General features: G+C 43.2%; 1 protein-coding gene across 2 annotated transcripts in view; it reads left to right on the top strand.

Moving 5' to 3' along the window:
- The window catches only part of TDRD9 (tudor domain containing 9), a 153,147-nt gene that overhangs the window by 65,969 nt on the left and 67,913 nt on the right, over positions 1-19,265 (top strand). For both annotated transcript variants that reach the window (XM_061612279.1, XM_061612280.1), the window contains 7 exons: positions 2,372-2,456; positions 4,056-4,113; positions 8,585-8,689; positions 11,681-11,778; positions 15,177-15,308; positions 17,065-17,230; positions 17,769-17,832. In XM_061612279.1, coding sequence (XP_061468263.1) covers positions 2,372-2,456; positions 4,056-4,113; positions 8,585-8,689; positions 11,681-11,778; positions 15,177-15,308; positions 17,065-17,230; positions 17,769-17,832 — 708 coding nt within the window. The remainder of the gene's footprint in view (positions 1-2,371; positions 2,457-4,055; positions 4,114-8,584; positions 8,690-11,680; positions 11,779-15,176; positions 15,309-17,064; positions 17,231-17,768; positions 17,833-19,265) is intronic.

The following is a 19,265-nucleotide window of genomic DNA, read 5'->3' on the forward strand; positions in this document are numbered from 1 at the left end:
ATGCACATCTACTGTAGTCCCCAAATGAGGTGTCCAGTGCAACGTCTGCTGCAACTTCTTGCGAACTGTTTCAGTTGATGCAGCCTGATGACGTAGACAAGGTGCTTGCGATGATGTGGCCAGCAACATGTCCTCTCGACTCTTGCCCTTCTTGGCTTATTAAAGCTTATCGATGAGGGTTTGACCAAGTGGATCCAGGGTGTGGTCAATGCATCATTGCAGGAGGGAGTGGTTTCAGCCGCCCTGAAAGAGGCGGTGATCCGACCACTCCTGAAAAAGCCCACCCTGGACCCATTGGTCTGCGACAATTACTGACGCAAATACCCCTTCTTAGGGAAGATGATTGAGAGTGTTGTGGTGCAACAATTGCAAGTACTCTTGGATTAAACAGATTATCTTGACTCATTCCAGTCTGGGTTCAGGCTTAGTTATGGGACTGAATCGGACTTGGTTGCCCTGATGGATGACCTTTATCGAGAGAAGGACAGGGGGTGTGCGATCCTGTTACTCTTACTTGATCTTTCAGCAGCTTTTGATACCATTGCCCATTGTATCCTTCTGGGCCGACTTGGTGAGCTGGGTTCCGATCTTATCTCCAAGGTTGTTTTCAGAGAATAGCATTGGGTGATTGTCGTTTGGCAGTTGTGCTGTGGGGTGCCACAGGGTACCATCTTGTCCCCCATGCTGTTTAACATCTATATGAAGCCCTTGGGAGCAGTCATCAGGAGATTTGGGGTGAGGTGTCAGCAGTACGCTGGCGATACTCTGCTTTATTTCTCTGTAACATGCTAATTGGGAGAGGCCATACAAGCCCTGGACCGCTGCCTGGACTCGGTGGTGGGCTGGATGAGAGCCAATAAACTGAGTCTGAATCCTAGCAAGACGGAGGTACTGTGGGTTGGTGGTTCCCGATTTTGGATAATTGGTCAGTTGCCTGCTTTTGCTGGGGTCGTACTCCCTCTGAAAGAGCAGGTCCGTAGTCGGGGTGCTCCTGGATCTATCTTTGTTGCTAGAGGCCCAGGTGACCTCCGTGGCCAGGAGTGCCTTTTACCAGCTTTGGCCATTTCTGGATCGGGATAGACTGACCACTGTTGTCCTCACACTGGTAACCTCCAGGCTGGATTACTGTAATGCAGTCTATGTGGGGCTGCCCTTGAGGTTGATCCGGAAGCTGCAGCTGGTGCAAAATGCGGTGGCAAGACTGCTCACTGGGGCAGGGTATCACCAACATGTCACCCCGCTGCTGAAAGAATTGCACTGGCTGCCCATTTGCTACCGGGCCAAGTTCAAGGTTCTAGTTTGGTGGACAAAGCCCTATACAGCTTGGGACCAGGATACCTGAAAGACCGTCTTATCCCTTATGTACCCAGTTGATCACTGTGCTCTACAGGTGAAGGCCTCCTGCAGATACCAACTTATCAGGAGGTCTGTTGTGCACCACATAGGAAGTGGACCTTTAGTGTGGCGGCACCTACTTTTTAGAATTCCCTCCCCTTAAATATTAGACAGGCGCCATCTCTGTTATCTTTTCGGTGCCTATTGAAGACCTTCCTCTTTCAACAAGCCTTTTAAGTTGAGACTTTTTCCCAGTCTGCATCTGTGTTGGAATAGCTTTTTAAGATGTTTTTAAACCTTTTAAAAAAAACCCAAACAATATTTTTTAAAACTTTTTTAAAAGATGTCTTGAACTTTTTTTTAAAAAAATGTTTTTAAAGATGTTTTGTTTTAATGTTTTGTTTTAATGTATTTTGTTTAATGGGTTTTGTGATGTTTTAAAGTGTTTTTAGTGCTTTTGTTTGCTGCCCTGGGCTCCTGCTGGGAGGAAGGGTGGGATATATATCAAATAAATAAATAAATACATGCATTTTTGTAGACATTGTTTGGCTGGAGCACTGCACCGAAAAAATTGGATAAGTGTGGGTTTTGGAGGATGGCTGGGTTTCAGTTCTTGTATTTTTTGAAAGTGCAAACTAGGAAGGTTCACTTTTAAATGCAAACTGAAGCTAATTTCTTCCCTGTGCCTAGAGAAGGGAAAACTACAGTTCCGAGGATACATTGGTGGGGAGGGATGCACTTTAAATGTATGGTGTGTACACATCCTTAGATTACACAATTAAATCGGATTTGGTGCTCTTGTGCAACAAATCCACAAAGCCCCCAACTTTTTTTAGTATGGAAAGTGGCAGCAAAGTGCACTGGGATGTCAGTTGCTTCGCACCATGCCATATAATCTCCATGCAGTCAAATCACAATGGATGGTCAGTAAACATGCATTATATGCCCCCCAAACGTTGTTAAAATAAATCAGGATGATTGCTCCATAAACAGGTTGCCTGGAAGAGCCATGAGTTTCTCAAATACATTTCCTTAGGTTGCAAGTGTATCCACTGCATTCCAGTGTTACGTTGGAAGAACAGAATAATGTGTTCTTAGCTCCAGTTCCTGGTTACCGAAAAGTGAGTGTTTAATCATTGTTTTAGTAGCATTATTTATTATATGTGTTCATTTGGTCCAAAACCATGCAGCATTAACAGGGACTGGCCAGTATCAATCTCTGAGAGGTGGGAGGTTTCAGGGGTTCCAGAACATACCTTGGGTTTGGTTACCTTGGAATGAAGGTTGCTGGAGACTGGTGTTTTATATGATTATAAGGTTTATTTACACATATGTACAGATTGAGCATAAGATGGAAGGGCTCACAGCATTAACATTCCAACAGATAATGGTTCCCCATTAGGTTTCTAGGGGGTTCCCTGATTTCATATCATCAAATCCATCACAGGAAGTGAGAAAAGCCTCTCTGTCTCTTCTCAGTCCAGTTCAAGACTGCCACTTCTCCTTCATCTTGATGACGCCACCTTCAGCTCAGGAAGGAGCGGGGAAGGCTCGCCTCTCGCTGACCTTTTTCAGCTCATAGTTTCTATGGCAACCAGTCACCTGTACTTGGCCAGCTCATTAGTTATATAAAGAGATATGGGCTGATCAGGGCAATTTACTTAACAAAGAAATTGGTTTGACCTCTCTTGTAGCAGTCTCTCTTTCTACTGAAGATCACGGGGCTGCAGGATAACCATTATGCCAATGTTCCTCCATTTGCACTGGCTTCCAGTCCATTCCCAGACCCAAATCAAAGTGCTAGTTTTAACCTTTTAAAGACCTAAACAGCTTGGTGTTTCAAAGGTTGTCTCATCCTATGTATACCTGCCTGGACCCTGAGGTCAATTGTGAGCCCCTTCTCTAGGAGTCCCCACCAAAGGAAATGGGATGGGTAGTTACTGGAGACAGTGCCTTTTCAGTGGTGGGCTCTTGGTTATGAAATATGTTAGCCTGGTATCCACATTATGGTCCTGGGTGCCTGGTGAAGACTTTAAAAAAATTTTTTCCAGACATTTCAACTTAATATTTTAGTGCTTTTTAATGCTCTTTTAAGACCCTCCGTGGCGCAGAGTGGTAAGTGGCGGTAACGCAGCCGAAGCTCTGCTCATGGCCGGAGTTTGATTCCAATGGAAGGAGGAAGTCGAATCTCCGGTAAAAGGGGTCGAGGTCCACTTAGCCTTCCATCCACCCGTGGTCGGTAAAATGAGTACTCGGCATATGCTGGGGGGTAAAGAAAGGCCGGGGAAGGAACTGGCAATCCCACCCCATATATACGGTCTGCCTAGTAAACGTCGCAAGACGTCACCCTAAGAGTCGGAAACAACTTGCACTATAAGTGCGGGGACACCTTTACCTTTACCTTTAACGCTCTTATATATGGTTTGTTGGTGGTGGTTTTCTTTCTTTTATTTTTGTTATGATGATTTGTTTTCTTGTTTGTTTTTTAAATTAAGGCTTGTAAATTCTATTGTTCACTTCCCAGAGAACATTGACATTGGTCAGTATGCAAATGTTGTGAAATCTCTCTCTCTCTGTCAAACATACACATGCACACACGTACTAAACCAGCACACACAGTTGCTGTGTTTGTCTGGGTGCGTCTTAAATAGAGCTCACAATTTATCCACATGCACACACACCCTGCATTTTATTTTATTTTATTTTTTTTAAACTTGTAGATCCTTCTGTCCACAAACATTGCGGAGAGCTCTGTAACAGTTCCAGATGTTAAATATGGTGAGTATGTTTCGATGTATTACAATAGTGAGAAAAATTTGGGTATTTTTTGTTCTGTTCTACTTGTATCATTATTGATTTGTTGACATTTAAACAGACCCCTTTGTACTCTTTGCTTTGGAGTAACTTTTAAAAGGAAAGTTCCTGGGTCCCTGTTTTACCATGTAAGACAGAATTGCTACAGACCTGATTTTTCTCCCTCTCTCATAGCTCTTTGAAAGGCACATTTAAGGCTAGGACAGAGTTCTCCTTGCTAAAATTCAAATTCTGCCCCAAGAAAAGTTGTATTTATGCTGAAAGAAAGTGGGGGAGAGGGAACAAGGGATTTATTTATGGCTTTTGGCAATGACTACTCAGATTACATTAGGTATAGTGTTTTAATTTACTGTGATTCATTCAATTTAAATAACATCAAATGCAGTGCTTGGGGTTTTAGTTTGGTAAACACCAAAAAGATAACGAAGGAAGCAGATTGTAGGACTGAGAGGGGTACTATTTACTATATTCAGACAATGGTAAGGATGCATAGAGACAAAGGAGCTATACACATACTCACCCGCTGATGGACCACAGGAAGCGTTATTCAAAACCTAGCCTGGTTTTTTGAGCCTTCTGCAGACAAGCTGCTTGCACACTTTTTATCATCAGGGCTAGGAACCTGGGGATTGTATCCAACGTAGTGCTAAGTAAGCAGTCTGTCACTGCAATGCACAATGTGATTTCCCCCCTCTCTTCCCCCCTGTGGCCCCTAAATCTGTTCTAGGGGTTCCCCCAACCCTTTAGTGCAAATTTGGGAAGGGTGTTGGGGGAAGATGGGTGAGGAATGTTGTGCAAGCAAAAATCCTTGCACTGACAGGATGCTTACTTAGTGCTATGTTGGATATAACCCTTGAACTTTAAAAAGTGGAAATTGACAGCTCTTGGAAAACTAAATTTTCTAATGTTGCATGGAGACTAATGGTTGCAAGGCAGAGACCATCAGTCTCATCAAACTTGTGTAGAAGCCAGTGGCACTTAAAAACAAATTTAAGTATTGCAGTTCTGTGGGACTTCGATTCTTCCATCTGCTGGATTGTACATGGATTGCTGACACCAGAGAATGCTATAAGCATGCTGTGCTCTGTGGAAATTGGTGACATAGTTAGGTGCTTTAGGTGCCTTTGATTTCTTTAACTTTGGTTGCTTCCATACTAGATGTGGAGTCTGGATCTCCAATTCTAGGTTCACTCTCTTTTTTTAAACAATGAGGAATTTAGGCAATGTTGTTGCCATCTTGTTAGATTTTAATATATTAAATTATAGCTCTGTCTCTCTTTCAGCTGATTTCTGGAAATTTTGTTCACTTAAAATGGAATTGCAACACTAGATTGGCAAATAGAGACTGGCAAAACTTTTCAGGGCTACTGTGCCATTTATGATTTCTCCTTTTGGCTTCATCCCATGTAATCGCTTCCTATCTTGTAGAGATACGACATTACTGAATTGTCCGTTAATTTTTTTGTTTCCTGTGAGTAAGTGTGTGCGCTTTAGCTATAGGTTTCCTTTAATTAATTTTCTTTGTTTTTTAAAGATTGAGCCAGTAAATAAAGCACACACAGACAACTGAGCAAAAATGAGACTAATGAAGGTGCTGTTTAGAATTTCTGCATCCTTGTTAAACATGTAGCAATTACAGGGGAAGAAGCCTCGAGGAGGAACCTTCTAACCAAAGTTGCAGGGGACCTTGAACAAGACATATTGTTGAGCAAATATATAGTAAGAATCTTGGCCATGGGAGAGAGTGTTGTCTGATACAGCATGATATAAAGTGCTGTGTAGACTAGGGATGTGGTAGAATTCTGCCCACTTTGGATTTGGTACCAAATTTTCCATTAATTTCCTTATTCTCTATTGTTGCAGATCAGATTTTTATGTAGCAATTTTCCAAAACTGGTGTTTTTTACAACATATCCGCCTCTAAAATATCAATATTAAGAACAATAAACCTGTTGATATTAATATCGCTGTAAAAACAGTGACTAGTGGACAGGGAACAAACTTGAATCAATACCGGCCTGTTAGATTGATGGCATGCTTTAAACCAGCATCAGCCGACGGATCCCATCCCTAGTGAAGGCCTGGGAAAATAGGGGGAGAAATGTGTTTTTCTGTATTTCCCCTGAAAATTTTGAAAAAATAAATAAATCCATTTTTCCCCTTGGGCCTTCACATCTCTAGTGATGCATAATTTTTATTCTGCTTTTGGCTACTTGCAGGAAAGCAATTCTGTGCCAGCACTAAAGGACTCTAATTCCCACCCACAGACAAGAGATATGCCATTTCTCGCATATGCAACGGAGTTCTCAGTGTCTTGATATTTGAATCTCAGGATACATCATGTGATCAGCTAAACCAGGCCACTGAGCAGGCTAACCCTGTAATCTCCTATGAACAAACCAGTAAAAATACACATCCCCGTGCAAGATACAGGAAGACACACAAGTGAGACATTCATTCCCATAATGTGCACAAGCAGTCCAGGCCAGTAAAGCCCCAATTCCTTTATAGCAGGAATTTTTTAAAACCAAGTCATCTTTCGAATAGTGCAGTTGGGGGGGGGGGGGAGAGCGAGAGCATTATCGCCTCTTCTAGTTAATGTCCTTATGCTCCTCCAAAGTTGATGGAGAAGAAACCTGCTCAGAGTTTATCGTGTGAGCTCACTGTTGGTGGCATGAAGCATCTAAACAATTATGCAGAGAGACACAAATGTATGGCCAAGACCTTCAGGTTGACACTAGTGGCTTCTTGGCAAAGGGAGCTCCCGGTCCCTGTTAGGAAAGGAGAAGGCTTGTTTTCGCATCCCAGCCTCCCCTGCCTCCTTGCAGGCACTTGCTTGGTTTCGCCTGATGGTTCAGCATTGCTGTTTTGACCTTTGTGCTGGAAGCAGCCCCCAGCTTACTTGACAATATTCTTGTGATCTCTGGCGGCAGCAGCAGCAGCCATAAAGTAAGAAGGAGAAGGTCTGTGCCCTTGTCCCGATCAATTCACGCTTGCTTGATTTTAAAGCGAGAGCCAGTGTGGCATAGTGGTTAGAGTGTTGGACTACGACCTGGGAGACCAGGGTTCGAATCCCCACACGGCCATGAAGCTCACTGGGTGACCTTGGGCCATCACTGCCTCTCAGCCTCAGAGGGAGGCAGTGGTAAAACCACCTCTGAATACCGTTTACCATGAAAACCCTATTCATAGGGTCGCCATAAGTCGGAGTCGACTTGAAGGCAGTCCATGATTTTAAAGCAGGGCAGGCTTTTCAGTAGGTAGTTGGAATCTTGTTCATGCTCAAAAGCTTATCTTATAAAAGAAGGCAGCTCTGGCCATTTTAAATCTGGCACCGAGTTTAGCTGCTAAAACAAGAAGGGCTTCTAGCAAGATGACCACCTCTTTAAAATGCAAGAAAAATCAAACACCAATTTTTTGGGGGGAGGGGGTTACAGCAGATTTAGACTACTGCTAGTTATTTTAATTCATCACATTTTAATCCCGCTCTTCAGGGAAGTATACATGTTTCTCACACTCTGTATCTCCTCTTTTTAGCCTCACAGAAGTTAGCTTGAGAGGTACTTTGGTTGTGCTAAATCATGGTTTGGCTTAACGTTGCATGCATTCTCAGGCAGTGACTGGCCCAACATCACGCAGTGAGCTTCATGGCCAAGTGGGGATTTGAACCTGGGTCTCCCCAGTAACAGTTCAACACTCTAACCTAGAGTTGGTGAACCTGTGGTCACCTTAATGTTGTTGAACTCTTAACTCCCATCAGCCACAGCCTGCACAGCCAATTATTTGGATTACAAGTAAGCCCTTTTAAACACAAAGAGACGTATCTCTGATGTGGAGATGTATGCCATGGTTCTGTACATTACCTTTACAGTGAATAAGTGCCTGGACATCAGGTCCTGTGCAGCAGGAGACATGCCTGAGCCTATTTCCAGAGATTTTAGGTTTTGTATTTGTTGTTTGGGGAAAGGATTCTTTAACATCTGCCTGTACTTATTGTGTAGTAATATTTGCAGAAAATAATCTCTAGGGACTATATGATCTCAGATGAACTCACCATGGGAAAGATCATCATGGTTGCTAGGAAAAAAGGAAGGCAAACTACAGAGATTCCAAGGACTACTAGAAAATAAGATGGAAGCAGGAAAAGCACACTAAAGGGGAGGGGAAAACAGCAGCTCTTTAGGATCCCAGGGATTCCTACTTCCTGGTGTCCAGACATCTCATTTATCAGTCATAGCTTTGCCTTCTGTCCTTGCCTAAAAACAGACAGGCTGGACCAGCCAGGCTGGTTCATTTCACAAAAATCGCTTAGAAGGGTACCTGCACATTTTGTTTCATAACTTTCTTTCTAGGAGGGCTAGAGCTTTTCTTTTCTTTTTTGTACATTTGCAATGCGGAAGCATTGATTTATTTCCTGTACTTTCCCCCCCCCCAGTAATTGATTTCTGTTTGACCAGAAATCTCGTTTGTGATGAAGACACCAACTATCAAAGCTTGAGGCTGTGCTGGGCTTCTAAAAACAGCTGTAATCAGAGGAGAGGTAAGGTGCTTTCATGGTATAAAATGCGTCAGCAAGGTGGTGCTGATATAAAGTTATCCTGTAATGATTATGGATATCTTAAAAAAGAGAGAGCTAAAACAGTATGCTTCTTAGCTCAGTTGCATTGCTGTGTGATTTTGGTGCAATCTTGGGAGATCAGCAGCAACAAACTTCTATGGGTGTTGATTGAAAACATTCCAGTTCTCATTAAGGGGGGGCAATCCATGAAGTACATTTATGATGCACTCGGATTAAACATGTGAAAAGTTGTCTGTCTATTTAAAAGCATTTCTAAACTGCTTCACATTAAAAAAAATCTAAGCAGTGTACAAAAATACAGCATATAAACAATAAAACAGTACAGTAATCCCTCAGTTAACAAAGTAGATGCGTTCCTGGACATTTCTACTTTAACAGAAACTTTGGTACCAGTGGTAGGAATGACATGGAAGAATAGATGCTGAGGGTAGCTTCATCAGGGATTTTAAAGGATGCCTATCCGGCACCCACACACTCCGAATCATAGTGGATCCTTCCCTCCCCAGCCCTAGGAGAAAGCAAAAGATTTCTTTAATGCAAAGGGAACTCATAGGCTTGTCAGTTTCACCCTAGCAAAGCAAAGGCACAGGCATACCAGTTTATTGGTAGCAAAGCAAAGACACAGGCTTGTCAGTTTCACCTCAAAGCAAAGGCACAGGGTTGACAGTTTATCCATGCCAAAGCAAAGTTGGTCAGTTTCGCCTTCAAAAAAGCTTTCATTAAAAGGAGCTTCATTCTCGGAGGATTCATTAACTGAGATATTACTGTGTCCTTAAAAACAAGAATTTAGTAATAATAGGGTCCAGTCTTATGGATCAGGGCAAGCCTGGGCACAAAGATCTTTACAACAACTGATGTGTCACAAATGGCAGAGGGAAGGGCATTTTACTTGACCAGCAGTTTTCTGCAGTGCTCAGGGTGTACTTCTGACACGTCATCTTTCCCCCACCCGCAAAGAATTTTTTAACTTCAGTGCCTGCTTAGGAGTAGCAGACAGGTGGCCAAGATGGTCAAAGCATCAACATGGCTAGCTCCCAAAACCTTCCCTCTATCTTGGGCCTAGCAGGGTGTGTATGTACTTTGTGCCTTCTCCATTGGTTCACTGAATCTTCTGAAGCTCAGTGTAACTTTGGGAACAATCCCTACCTTCCTCCGAGCTTCAGCCTAGTGAGGAAGACTGGGGCTATCCATGTCATCCTCACCAGAGGGTGATGAAACACTTGTCATGGCAAGCAGAAATGTGAATCCCTGGTCACATCCACACTATACATTTCAAGCACATTTAATGCACACTTAAAGCACATGGCTTCCTCCAAAGAATCCTGGGAACTGTAGCTTGTTAAGGGTGCTGGGAATTGTAGCTCTGTGAGGGATAAACTGCAGTTCCCAGGATGCTTTGGAGAAGCTATGTGCTTTAAATGTATGGTGTGGATGAGACCCTTATCTGAGACAGAACTTTGGAAATCTGTGAATTTAAATTTATCATTAAGTAAATAAATCTGAGTTAAACATTGATTTGCATTTTAACTGTATATTTTAATTACTATCTCATAACTGTTACACTGAGGAATATTTTGCTTTCTATTGGAGATAGCATGGCTTATTTTTAAATTGTGCCTAACCTTTCGATTTTAGAACCTTTAAGATTAATGGGCAAAAAACGGACACAAATCCTGCGTGTAAAATTCTTATTTCTTCGTCAGCTGCAAGATTTCTCAAATTGTCAGCACTCATTTTTACATTTCTCTGTGGGTCACAAATGGGTGTTTCTCCCCCCCCCCCCAATCGTTTGACTACTTGGACGTGAAGCAGAAAGAGTTGTGCAAGCTGCATAAGCAACATCTGACCTGCCTCATTGAGCTAAATTAGTTTAAGCAGCCCATTGTATTCTCTAAAATGATGTTTTGTTCCCACACTGCTTCCCTGCTTTTAAAAGATTGTATTATTGAATTCCTTTTATGTCAGAGGAAGAACTGTAGACCCAGTGGCAGAAGGTTCCAGGTTAAATCCTTGGTGTATGCTAAAAAGATCAGGTAGCAGGTGGTGGGAAAGGCCTTCTGCCGGAGAACCACTGTTAGTCACAGGGGCTGTTTCTGGGCCTAGATACTGACAAATAATGCAACCCTGGTATCAAACAGCTTCCTATGTCAGCAGGACCTGCTGATCCCTTAGATCTCAGCACAGCCACTGAGATCTTTGAGGGAGAGTCTCTGTTGGTGGTTTCCAATGGCTCAGACACACAGCTCGTAACTACTAGAAGCCATGGATTCAGTCTTGTGGCCCCAAGACTGTTGAATACCCTGAGATTAGACAGGCAACCTTCCTTGCTGAACTTTAGGCGTATGACTAAGACTTTCCTGTTGCAGCAGGCATTTTAAGATAGTGTTTGGTTTTAGGATACATTTTTTTGTATTTTATTCTTTGCATGGTTTGTTTTTATGTACACTGCTTAGAAATACTAATGATTAAAACCCCATCTGAATACCGCTTACCATGAAAACCCTATTCATAGGGTCGCCATAAGTCGGGATCGACTTGAAGACAGTCCAGTTCAAATGCCTTAGATAAATAAAACAGTTGCCTGTTGTAGGATTAGTGCGAGCTGGTGCAGAGCTATAGACCAGGATGCAAAGGGGACATGTTTTTGTTCTATAATGAAATTTTCAAAGGGATGGTAGAAATACAAGTGAGGGGTCAGATTTGTCTCATATGGATTGGGCGGGGCTCTGTTTTTTGCCATAGCAAAGGCTGCAAAATCCAGGAAAGGTCTAAAAGGCCTCTAGGCCCCAGTAACTGTGACATGGCAGGGCTAAGCTTTTGCCCTTCCATGGATGATTGATTCTCTGGTCCATCTTTTGAGGGTAAGGCTTTAATTGAAAACAGAACCAACCAGGCGACTTCTGTGAGTTATGATGACCCTTGTTAAGACTTGTGCCTTCTTTTTATGCAAAGGTCGGGCTGGCCGCGTTTCTAAGGGATACTGCTACAGACTAGTATACAAAGACTTCTGGGCAAATTGTATACCAGAGACCACCATACCTGAGATGATGGTAAGGATTACACAAAACAGTATGGCGTGTTTTTAGGCTGGAGACAGATGGAGAAGCGCCACATGCAGAAGGTCCCAGGTAGGGCTGGGAGAGACCCCAGTGTGAAACTCTGGAGAACTGCTGCCAGTCAGTGTAGACAATACTGAGCTAGATGGAGCAAGGGTCTGGGCTCAGTACAAGCCAGCTTCCTATGATAGATTTTTAAGAATTGGAGATGGTCTAAGAGAGGCACCATTCCTTGTGCTCTGCACACTCAGGTTTTTTTTTTTTTAAATCCCACTATTTTTATTAGTCAGTGAGAGCTCACAGGTTTTTATAGCAGTTCAAAAGCCCGCACGACTTATTTGGTCAGAGAATCATAGGGAGGCATCCAGAACATTTGTCTGTTGTACTACTTTACTCTGCTTCTCTTTTTTTGGCCTTCCTTTTGTATATCTTCCCGTTCCCTTCCTACAAGTTTAGAGTGGCCAATGAAGTCTCCATCCAGGCAAAACTTTGGAGACAGATGTGCAAAGCTTCAGCTGTGGAACTGTGCAGTATGCCTTCAGACTCTCCTCAGCACTATTTGTCATCTATCTTATTTATTTATTTATTTATTATTTTATTTATATCCCACATCAGCCCCGCAGTGAGTGGCTCAGGGGTGACATGCCCTGCCACCTGTGCAGCCATGGGCAAGTTGCATAGTCCTAAGGAGCCCAGTTGCCCCCCAGCTGGCAGTTGCGGACAAGGAAGGGGCTGGCTTGTGCAGCTGTGGCAAGCTGAGCAGGCCCTAGCCAGCTGGGGAGGACTAGCCTCAGAGGGAGGCAATGGTAACCCCCCTCTGAATACCACTTACCATGAAAACCCTATTCATAGGGTAGCCATAAGTCGGGATCGACTTGAAGGCAGTCCATTTCCATTTTTCCTGCCAGCAGTAGCCCAGGGCGGTAAACAAAAGCACTAAAAACACTTTAAAACATCATAAAATAGACTTTAAAATACATTAAAACAGAACATCTTTAAAAACATTTTTAAAAAAACTTTCAAGACATCTTTTACAGAAAGGTTAAAAACATACTGTTGTTTTTTTAAAAAAAATAATAATTTAAAAACACATTAAGAAGCAATTCCAGCACAGAGGCAGACTGGGACAAGGTCTCAACTTAAAAGGCTATTTTTCTTTCTTAGTGAGGTGCCAACCACTACGCGGAGGCAAACAAAGAATACTTCTGGCAGTGGGCAGAATTGGAAAGTCGCAGGTCAGGGACGGGTCACCTGTGGCCCTCCAGGTGTTTCTGCACTGCAGCTCCCTGACTGTCGGCTATGCTGATGGGAGTTTGAGTCCAAAAAATAGCTAGCCAGCTCCAGGTTGAGGGAAGCTGGCCTCAAGCCATTAAGAAACATATTTACGTGTTCTAATCCTGTAGATTAAATATAAATCTCACATATACAACATTTTTTTCCTGCTCTTTTTTGGGGGGGGATTTTCATTTACCTATCCTGAAGACTCAAGCAAATTAAAAAAAAAAAAGTCCCCAGTGCCCTCTGGGCTAGATCCACACCATACACTCAAATCATATTTAATGCACACTTAAAGCACATGGCTTCCCACAAAGAACCCTGGGAGCTGTAGCTTGTTAAGGATGCTGGGAATTGCAGCTATGGGAGGGGGAAACTACAGCTCCAGGATTCTTGGGGGGGGGGAAGGAAAGCCATGTGCAAATGTGCTCTATGGTGTGGATATGACCCTAATTAACAGCATCCTGTAATGGTGCTTCTCTAGGTCCAAGTGTCCCCCTGGCAACAAACTAGAAAATACAATGGAGACGTATGAACCATCTTCAACCCTCCAGCTTTACTCCTTTCCCCTTCCACTGTGTGTGCAAAAAGATACTGGACCCATCTATCTTCCCCAGCAGGTGAGGGGGTGGCTGAGCAGCTTGGTTTTGACTGGGAGAATGGCACAGGAAGGGAGAAGATTTAGCAACTTCTCTTCCTGGTGGTTCTTCTGTACAGTTCCATTATAAGGTTCTTTGCATGGTCTCGCAACCCACCCACCCTCTCCACTGCAAATGCCATTTTCACTTTACTCTCGCTCACTTTGCTCCGTCCACATGTGTATCTGTTGCTGCAGTCTGTGGGACGGCAGGAGCCACACCCCTTTGAGCATATGGCCTGAGGCTTGTGGGCAGGCTTCCTGAAGTGGCACAGAACCCTAATGTGGGGCTGGAAGGATCACAGTTAAGCAACCTGTCTCTCCTGCTTGCTACCTCTGATGCTACTTTTCAGGATTTTAATAATAAAAGAAATCTGTCAGGAGACAATCGCAGCCTGGTTCACGTCACTTTAAACCATAGCTAAACTAAACTATGGTTTAAATGTGAATGTGCAGCCCATTGGTCCAGGCTGCTGAAATCGCAGGCAGTTCACACTTCCCTTGTTGCCAGGAAGCAACCCCATGGACTCCGAAACTGAGGTCATGTGTGTTTTCTCTCCAACCAAGCCACAGGCAGTAACCAGTATGTATTTGTGACTTACCACCTGTGGGTTGTTTGGAGAAAACAAATTGCAAGCTTCGGTTTGGACATTATACTAAGCCATACCATGGCTTGTTTCTTGGCAGCGTGGCAAGTGAGGAGCAAAGCACCTAGTTCTCAGCATGCACTAGCATGCTGCACATTCACATTTGATTATGGCTTAAAGCAGTGGTTCCCAAGCTTCCACACACACCCCCAGACCACTTGAAATTTGCTGAGGGTTTTGGCGTACCACATAATGATTTCTCTACCTGTTTATAGCAGTTGTAATGCGCTGTGCTAGATGTTGTATGATTTTTAATTGTATTTGTATTGCTTCTGTTTCTCTTATATGGTAGAACCTTGCTATAACGGGTCGGGGGACGGAGGACACCCTGAGTTCTAACAAAAGCCGCGTTCAGTAAACTGTGTTTTACTCGGGGGACATCGTCATACCTGTGTGATTCTGCAGTTCAGGAGCTGCATTATAGCAAGGGTCTACAGTATATTGTATTTTATTCCATAGAATTCAAATTGTAATACAATGTAAGAAATAAAAGAAGCAATCAAAATACAATTAAAAATCAATATGACTATTCAATGCAATGGATGTGCCATCTCCCATCTTCAACCACAACTCCACAGGCATGCCATGGACCACCTGTATGAAGCCCACGGATCACTGGTGGACCATGGACCACAGTTTGGGAACCCCTGGCTTAAAGCAATGTGTGAATGAGGCCACTGTCAGGAGGTTATTACTGTGCCTCTCGTGTATTGTTTGCTGAACGCAAAAAATTAAGATGAACACCCTTCTAGACTACCACTAGGGTTCTGTGACGAGTATCATGACACAAAATCACATTTGTCAACATTATGCCATCTTATTTCTCCTTTCAGCGATGCCCATTGGAAAATACCGTGTTAAAGGTGAAACTGCTTGACATGGGCGAACCAAGAGCTTTGCTAGCAACCGCCCTGTCTCCTCCCTGTATAAGTGACATTGAGCGCACCATTCTTCATCTTAAGGAGGTGGGTCTTTCTGCTTTGCTATATGAATCTAGGTGTATGGAGCGTCAGGCCCGGTGGCCAAATGCAGCCCTCTAGACCTCTCTGTCCGGCCCTTGGAACTCTCCCCAGACCACAGGAAACACCTGTCACTGCCTGTGCTTTGCACCCCAAATGTTTTTGCCTGGCTGGAATGTGCCCTTGAAACTCTGAAAATGCCTCTTGCTTGTTTGGATGGAGATTAGTGAGGTTTGTGTGTGTGGAAACCAGCCGACTGTAGAACGATAAGATTTACATCAAGTGCTCCACCTGCTTTGCCTTTGGCCGCATCCACCGCTGGCATGTGGCCCTCAGAAGGTTGCCCAGAAGGGAATGTGGACCTTGGGTCTGAAAAGGGTTTTCCACCCCTGTGTTAATTGGTTAAAATAACAGTAATTTGGTCATATATGCTCAAACAGTGTTGATTTTACTTGGGCAGCTGCAAAAGCAGATGTGATGAAAAGCTTGGTGAACAGAGTGCTTTTGTTTCATTTTCTGCTGCCTGTGGATTTTTATCTCTGACTGTTACTGAATTTTACGATGTTGTTGTGTTATCTTTGCTTTTAGCTTTTTTTAAAAAAATAAATGATGATTTTTAATGTTTATTGTGTGCCATCCTCATACCTTTGGGCGACGGGCGGAATACAGATACCTAAAATAAATTAAATTAGTAGGGGGGTTATTAAGTAAGTAATGGTGATTAACAATAGGTTCGGAATATATATATATATATATAGCACAGCACTTCCCAAACTGTGGTCCGTGAGCTTCATTCCGGTGGCCCACAGCATGTCCACATTAAATGTTCATATTGATTAATTGCATTTTATTGTGTCTTTTATTTCTTATATTGTATTTTATTGTATTACAATTTGAATTCCATGGAATGCAAATCATAATACTTTAAAATACAATATAAAGGGGGGGGGAAAGCAGAAAAAAAAAATTTGAAATCTTATAGCATCTAGCATAGTGCATTACAATTGTCGCCATAAGCAGCAAAAGACCCTCAACAACTTTCAAGTTGTTCATGGGGGGGAACCACTGTTTTAGCAGATACTGGGTTGGTTCACATGGCAACTTACTGTGAGATTGGTGCTACTTGTATCCCTGTTTAATTTGCATGGTTCACATGACGTTGCAGGCAATCTGCAGCTATCACACAGTTGTCCCGTATCAAACCAATCCAATTTTAATGCGAAAAGGAAAAGAAAAACAGTCTCAGGTTTGCTGCACTCCTTCTTGTAGGGGCTTTGCTTCGATGTTTTTTTAGTGGGCAGGGCTCTCTTATGCCCCATTGCCAGCTCCCTCTTTCTCTGCTGCCGCAAAAGCTGCTCACTCCCCCCCCTATTCAATTTCATACAGTTTCATGTCAATTGCACTCCCACAGAGGCATGCAGTTGACAAGAAACAATGAAAGGGACAAAAAAAACCCTCCCCTTCTCCATTTGCAGTATTGGTACTCTGGAGGGGGTAAGCATGTAAAATTAGGGGCAGGGCCACAAGGAAACAGCGATACTAAACCTTTCCACAGGAACGCCTATTTGTGTGAAAGGAAAACAGCGGATTTGAAGGTAGGAAGTGTGACCCTTGCAAATGTATTGCAATGGCAAAAGCTGCGTCTTTACTGCAAAGTTCAGCTCCCATGTGAATGAGCCCACTGTGCTTTAGACTTTGATTTGCCAGCAGCCAGGAAATTTGTTTCCCATTAACATCTATTGTTGCTTTCATTTTGGTGTAGATAGGAGCACTGGCTGTCGGTGTCCATTCAGAAGAAAAAAACCCTTACGATGGCGAGCTGACCTTCCTAGGCAGGGTGTTGGCACAGTTACCTGTGGACCAGCACCTTGGCAAACTAATAGTTCTTGGCCATGTCTTTGGGTGTCTGGAAGAATGCCTTATCATAGGTAAGTCAGACAACAGAATGAGGATATCTGATTCCTCAAACTGGGCATTGCTTACCTGGGATGCTAATTATTTACACTATAATCTCAACAGTCACAGTGCTTCATAGCATGAACATCAAAAAGTCAGGTCTTCGCTTACATGCTATAAAATTTTGGCAGTGGAGAGAGAGCAAAGCAGTGCGCAGGAGGAGAGAGGCAAGGATAACAAGGAATTACTTCCCACCTCTTCCCTCTCTTCATTTTACTCCCTTGCATTGGATATTTAGTGCAGTGATGGGGATGCTGTGGCCCTCCAGACGTTGTTGGACTTCAGCTCCCATCAGCTCCAGCCAGCATGGGCAATGGTCAAGGATAATAGGGGTTGCAGTCCAGCAACATCTGGATGGCCACAGCTCCATCATCCTTGATTATTTTAGAGGAATACAACCATTTGGACATTGAGCTAGAATTTGGGCCCTGGGCCACTTCTTGTGAAGGAGAGGCAGGATACCATTTCTAGAAATAAACTTCACCCATTTCTCTCTCTTTCTTGTTTCAGCTGCAGCCCTGTCTTTGAACAACTTCTTTGTAATACCTTTTAGGCAGCATCTTGATGGATACAGGTATTTTCACTAGGGCTGTTACCTGATTTAAAGAAATAAACTTCCTCCAGTGGGTCAGTTTAACCCTGTGTTGCTCAACTAGGGAGGGGTATGAAGATCTCGAGGGGGGGGAGATGAATGTTTCCAAAAAATGTGTACCATATAAATAAAACATTAACAACATTAAAATGTACAAGCATTATATGTTGTGTTTGGAACCTGAGAAGGTCATACACAGCTGATTACATGGTCATCATGGCATTAGCCAGGTTTGAAGGGGGAGTAGGATTTTTATGTTAGCTATAAAAGGGAGGATGGGTTTAAAAAGCTCCAGAAACACTGATTTAACCAATTAAATGTGCATAAGCTTGCATGCAAATGCAAACAATAGTTCTGAAGAAAACAATATGATTGCTTTGTTTTTTGTTTTCAGATGATACATGCTAGTATTGCACAAAGTGAATGCATTTCCTGGGGTGTGGGTGTGGCGGGGAGGAGAATGACTATGATATGATGATGTGTTATCCCAAGGCAGACCATTGGTCAGTCTAGCCTGGTGTTCTGCAGTCTGATTGGCAGTGGCTTTCCTAGGTCTTTCCCAGTCACGTTATCCAAGGTCCTTTCCAATGGAGATTCCGGTGATTGAGCCTGCGTGCAAAGAATGTGCTCTAACACTAAGTGCCCAAGCATTGGCTCTCCAAAGTTGTATCGTGGGCATAGATCCCCTTCACCCATAATGCTTTCCCATACATGCCATGACAAGAAGGGGGGGGGACCACCTATATCCACTTTATCCTGACTCGGCTGCTACCTCTTTGGGGAGAAATCCTGGCTTTGCCTATTGTTTTCTATTTGGAGCTTACATGTTTTGCCCTTGGAGAAGGGAAATAAAATCAATAAACAATAAAACAGATAAATTAGTCATTAAATCTTTGAGTCTTACAACCAAGGCTTGGCCCCCTTGATTCCCTGGAGCACTGGTGTACCTGTTCCTCTCCCCTCCCTGTAAGCCAATACTTGGGGTCTGCTACCACTGAGCTACAGCTTAGATGTGGGGAATGAATGAATGTACCCCGCCCTTTTTCCAAACTGGAACTCAGGGCGGCTTACAAATAAAACTACATGTAGTTAAAAACATTAAAAAAATATACAATTAAGATACAATTAAACTATGAGCAACCTTAAAACCATGAAACAGGCACTTAAAATACTAAAAAACAATTTAAAAAATACAAATAACAGCATAAAACAATAAAACAAACCTTGTAGAGCCCAATCCTAAACACCTTCTATCCCAAAAGCCTCTCGGAATAAAAAAGTTTTTACTTGCCGACGGAAGGATGGCAAGGAGGGGGCCATTCGTGCCTCCCTAGGAAGGGAGTTCCAGAACCTAGGAGCAGCCACCGAGAAGGCCCTATCTCGCGCCCCCACCAATTGCGCTTGCGAAGGTGTTG

This window comes from Rhineura floridana, chromosome 2 (genome assembly GCF_030035675.1).
Source record: "Rhineura floridana isolate rRhiFlo1 chromosome 2, rRhiFlo1.hap2, whole genome shotgun sequence".
Taxonomy (NCBI): Eukaryota; Metazoa; Chordata; class Lepidosauria; order Squamata; family Rhineuridae; genus Rhineura; species Rhineura floridana.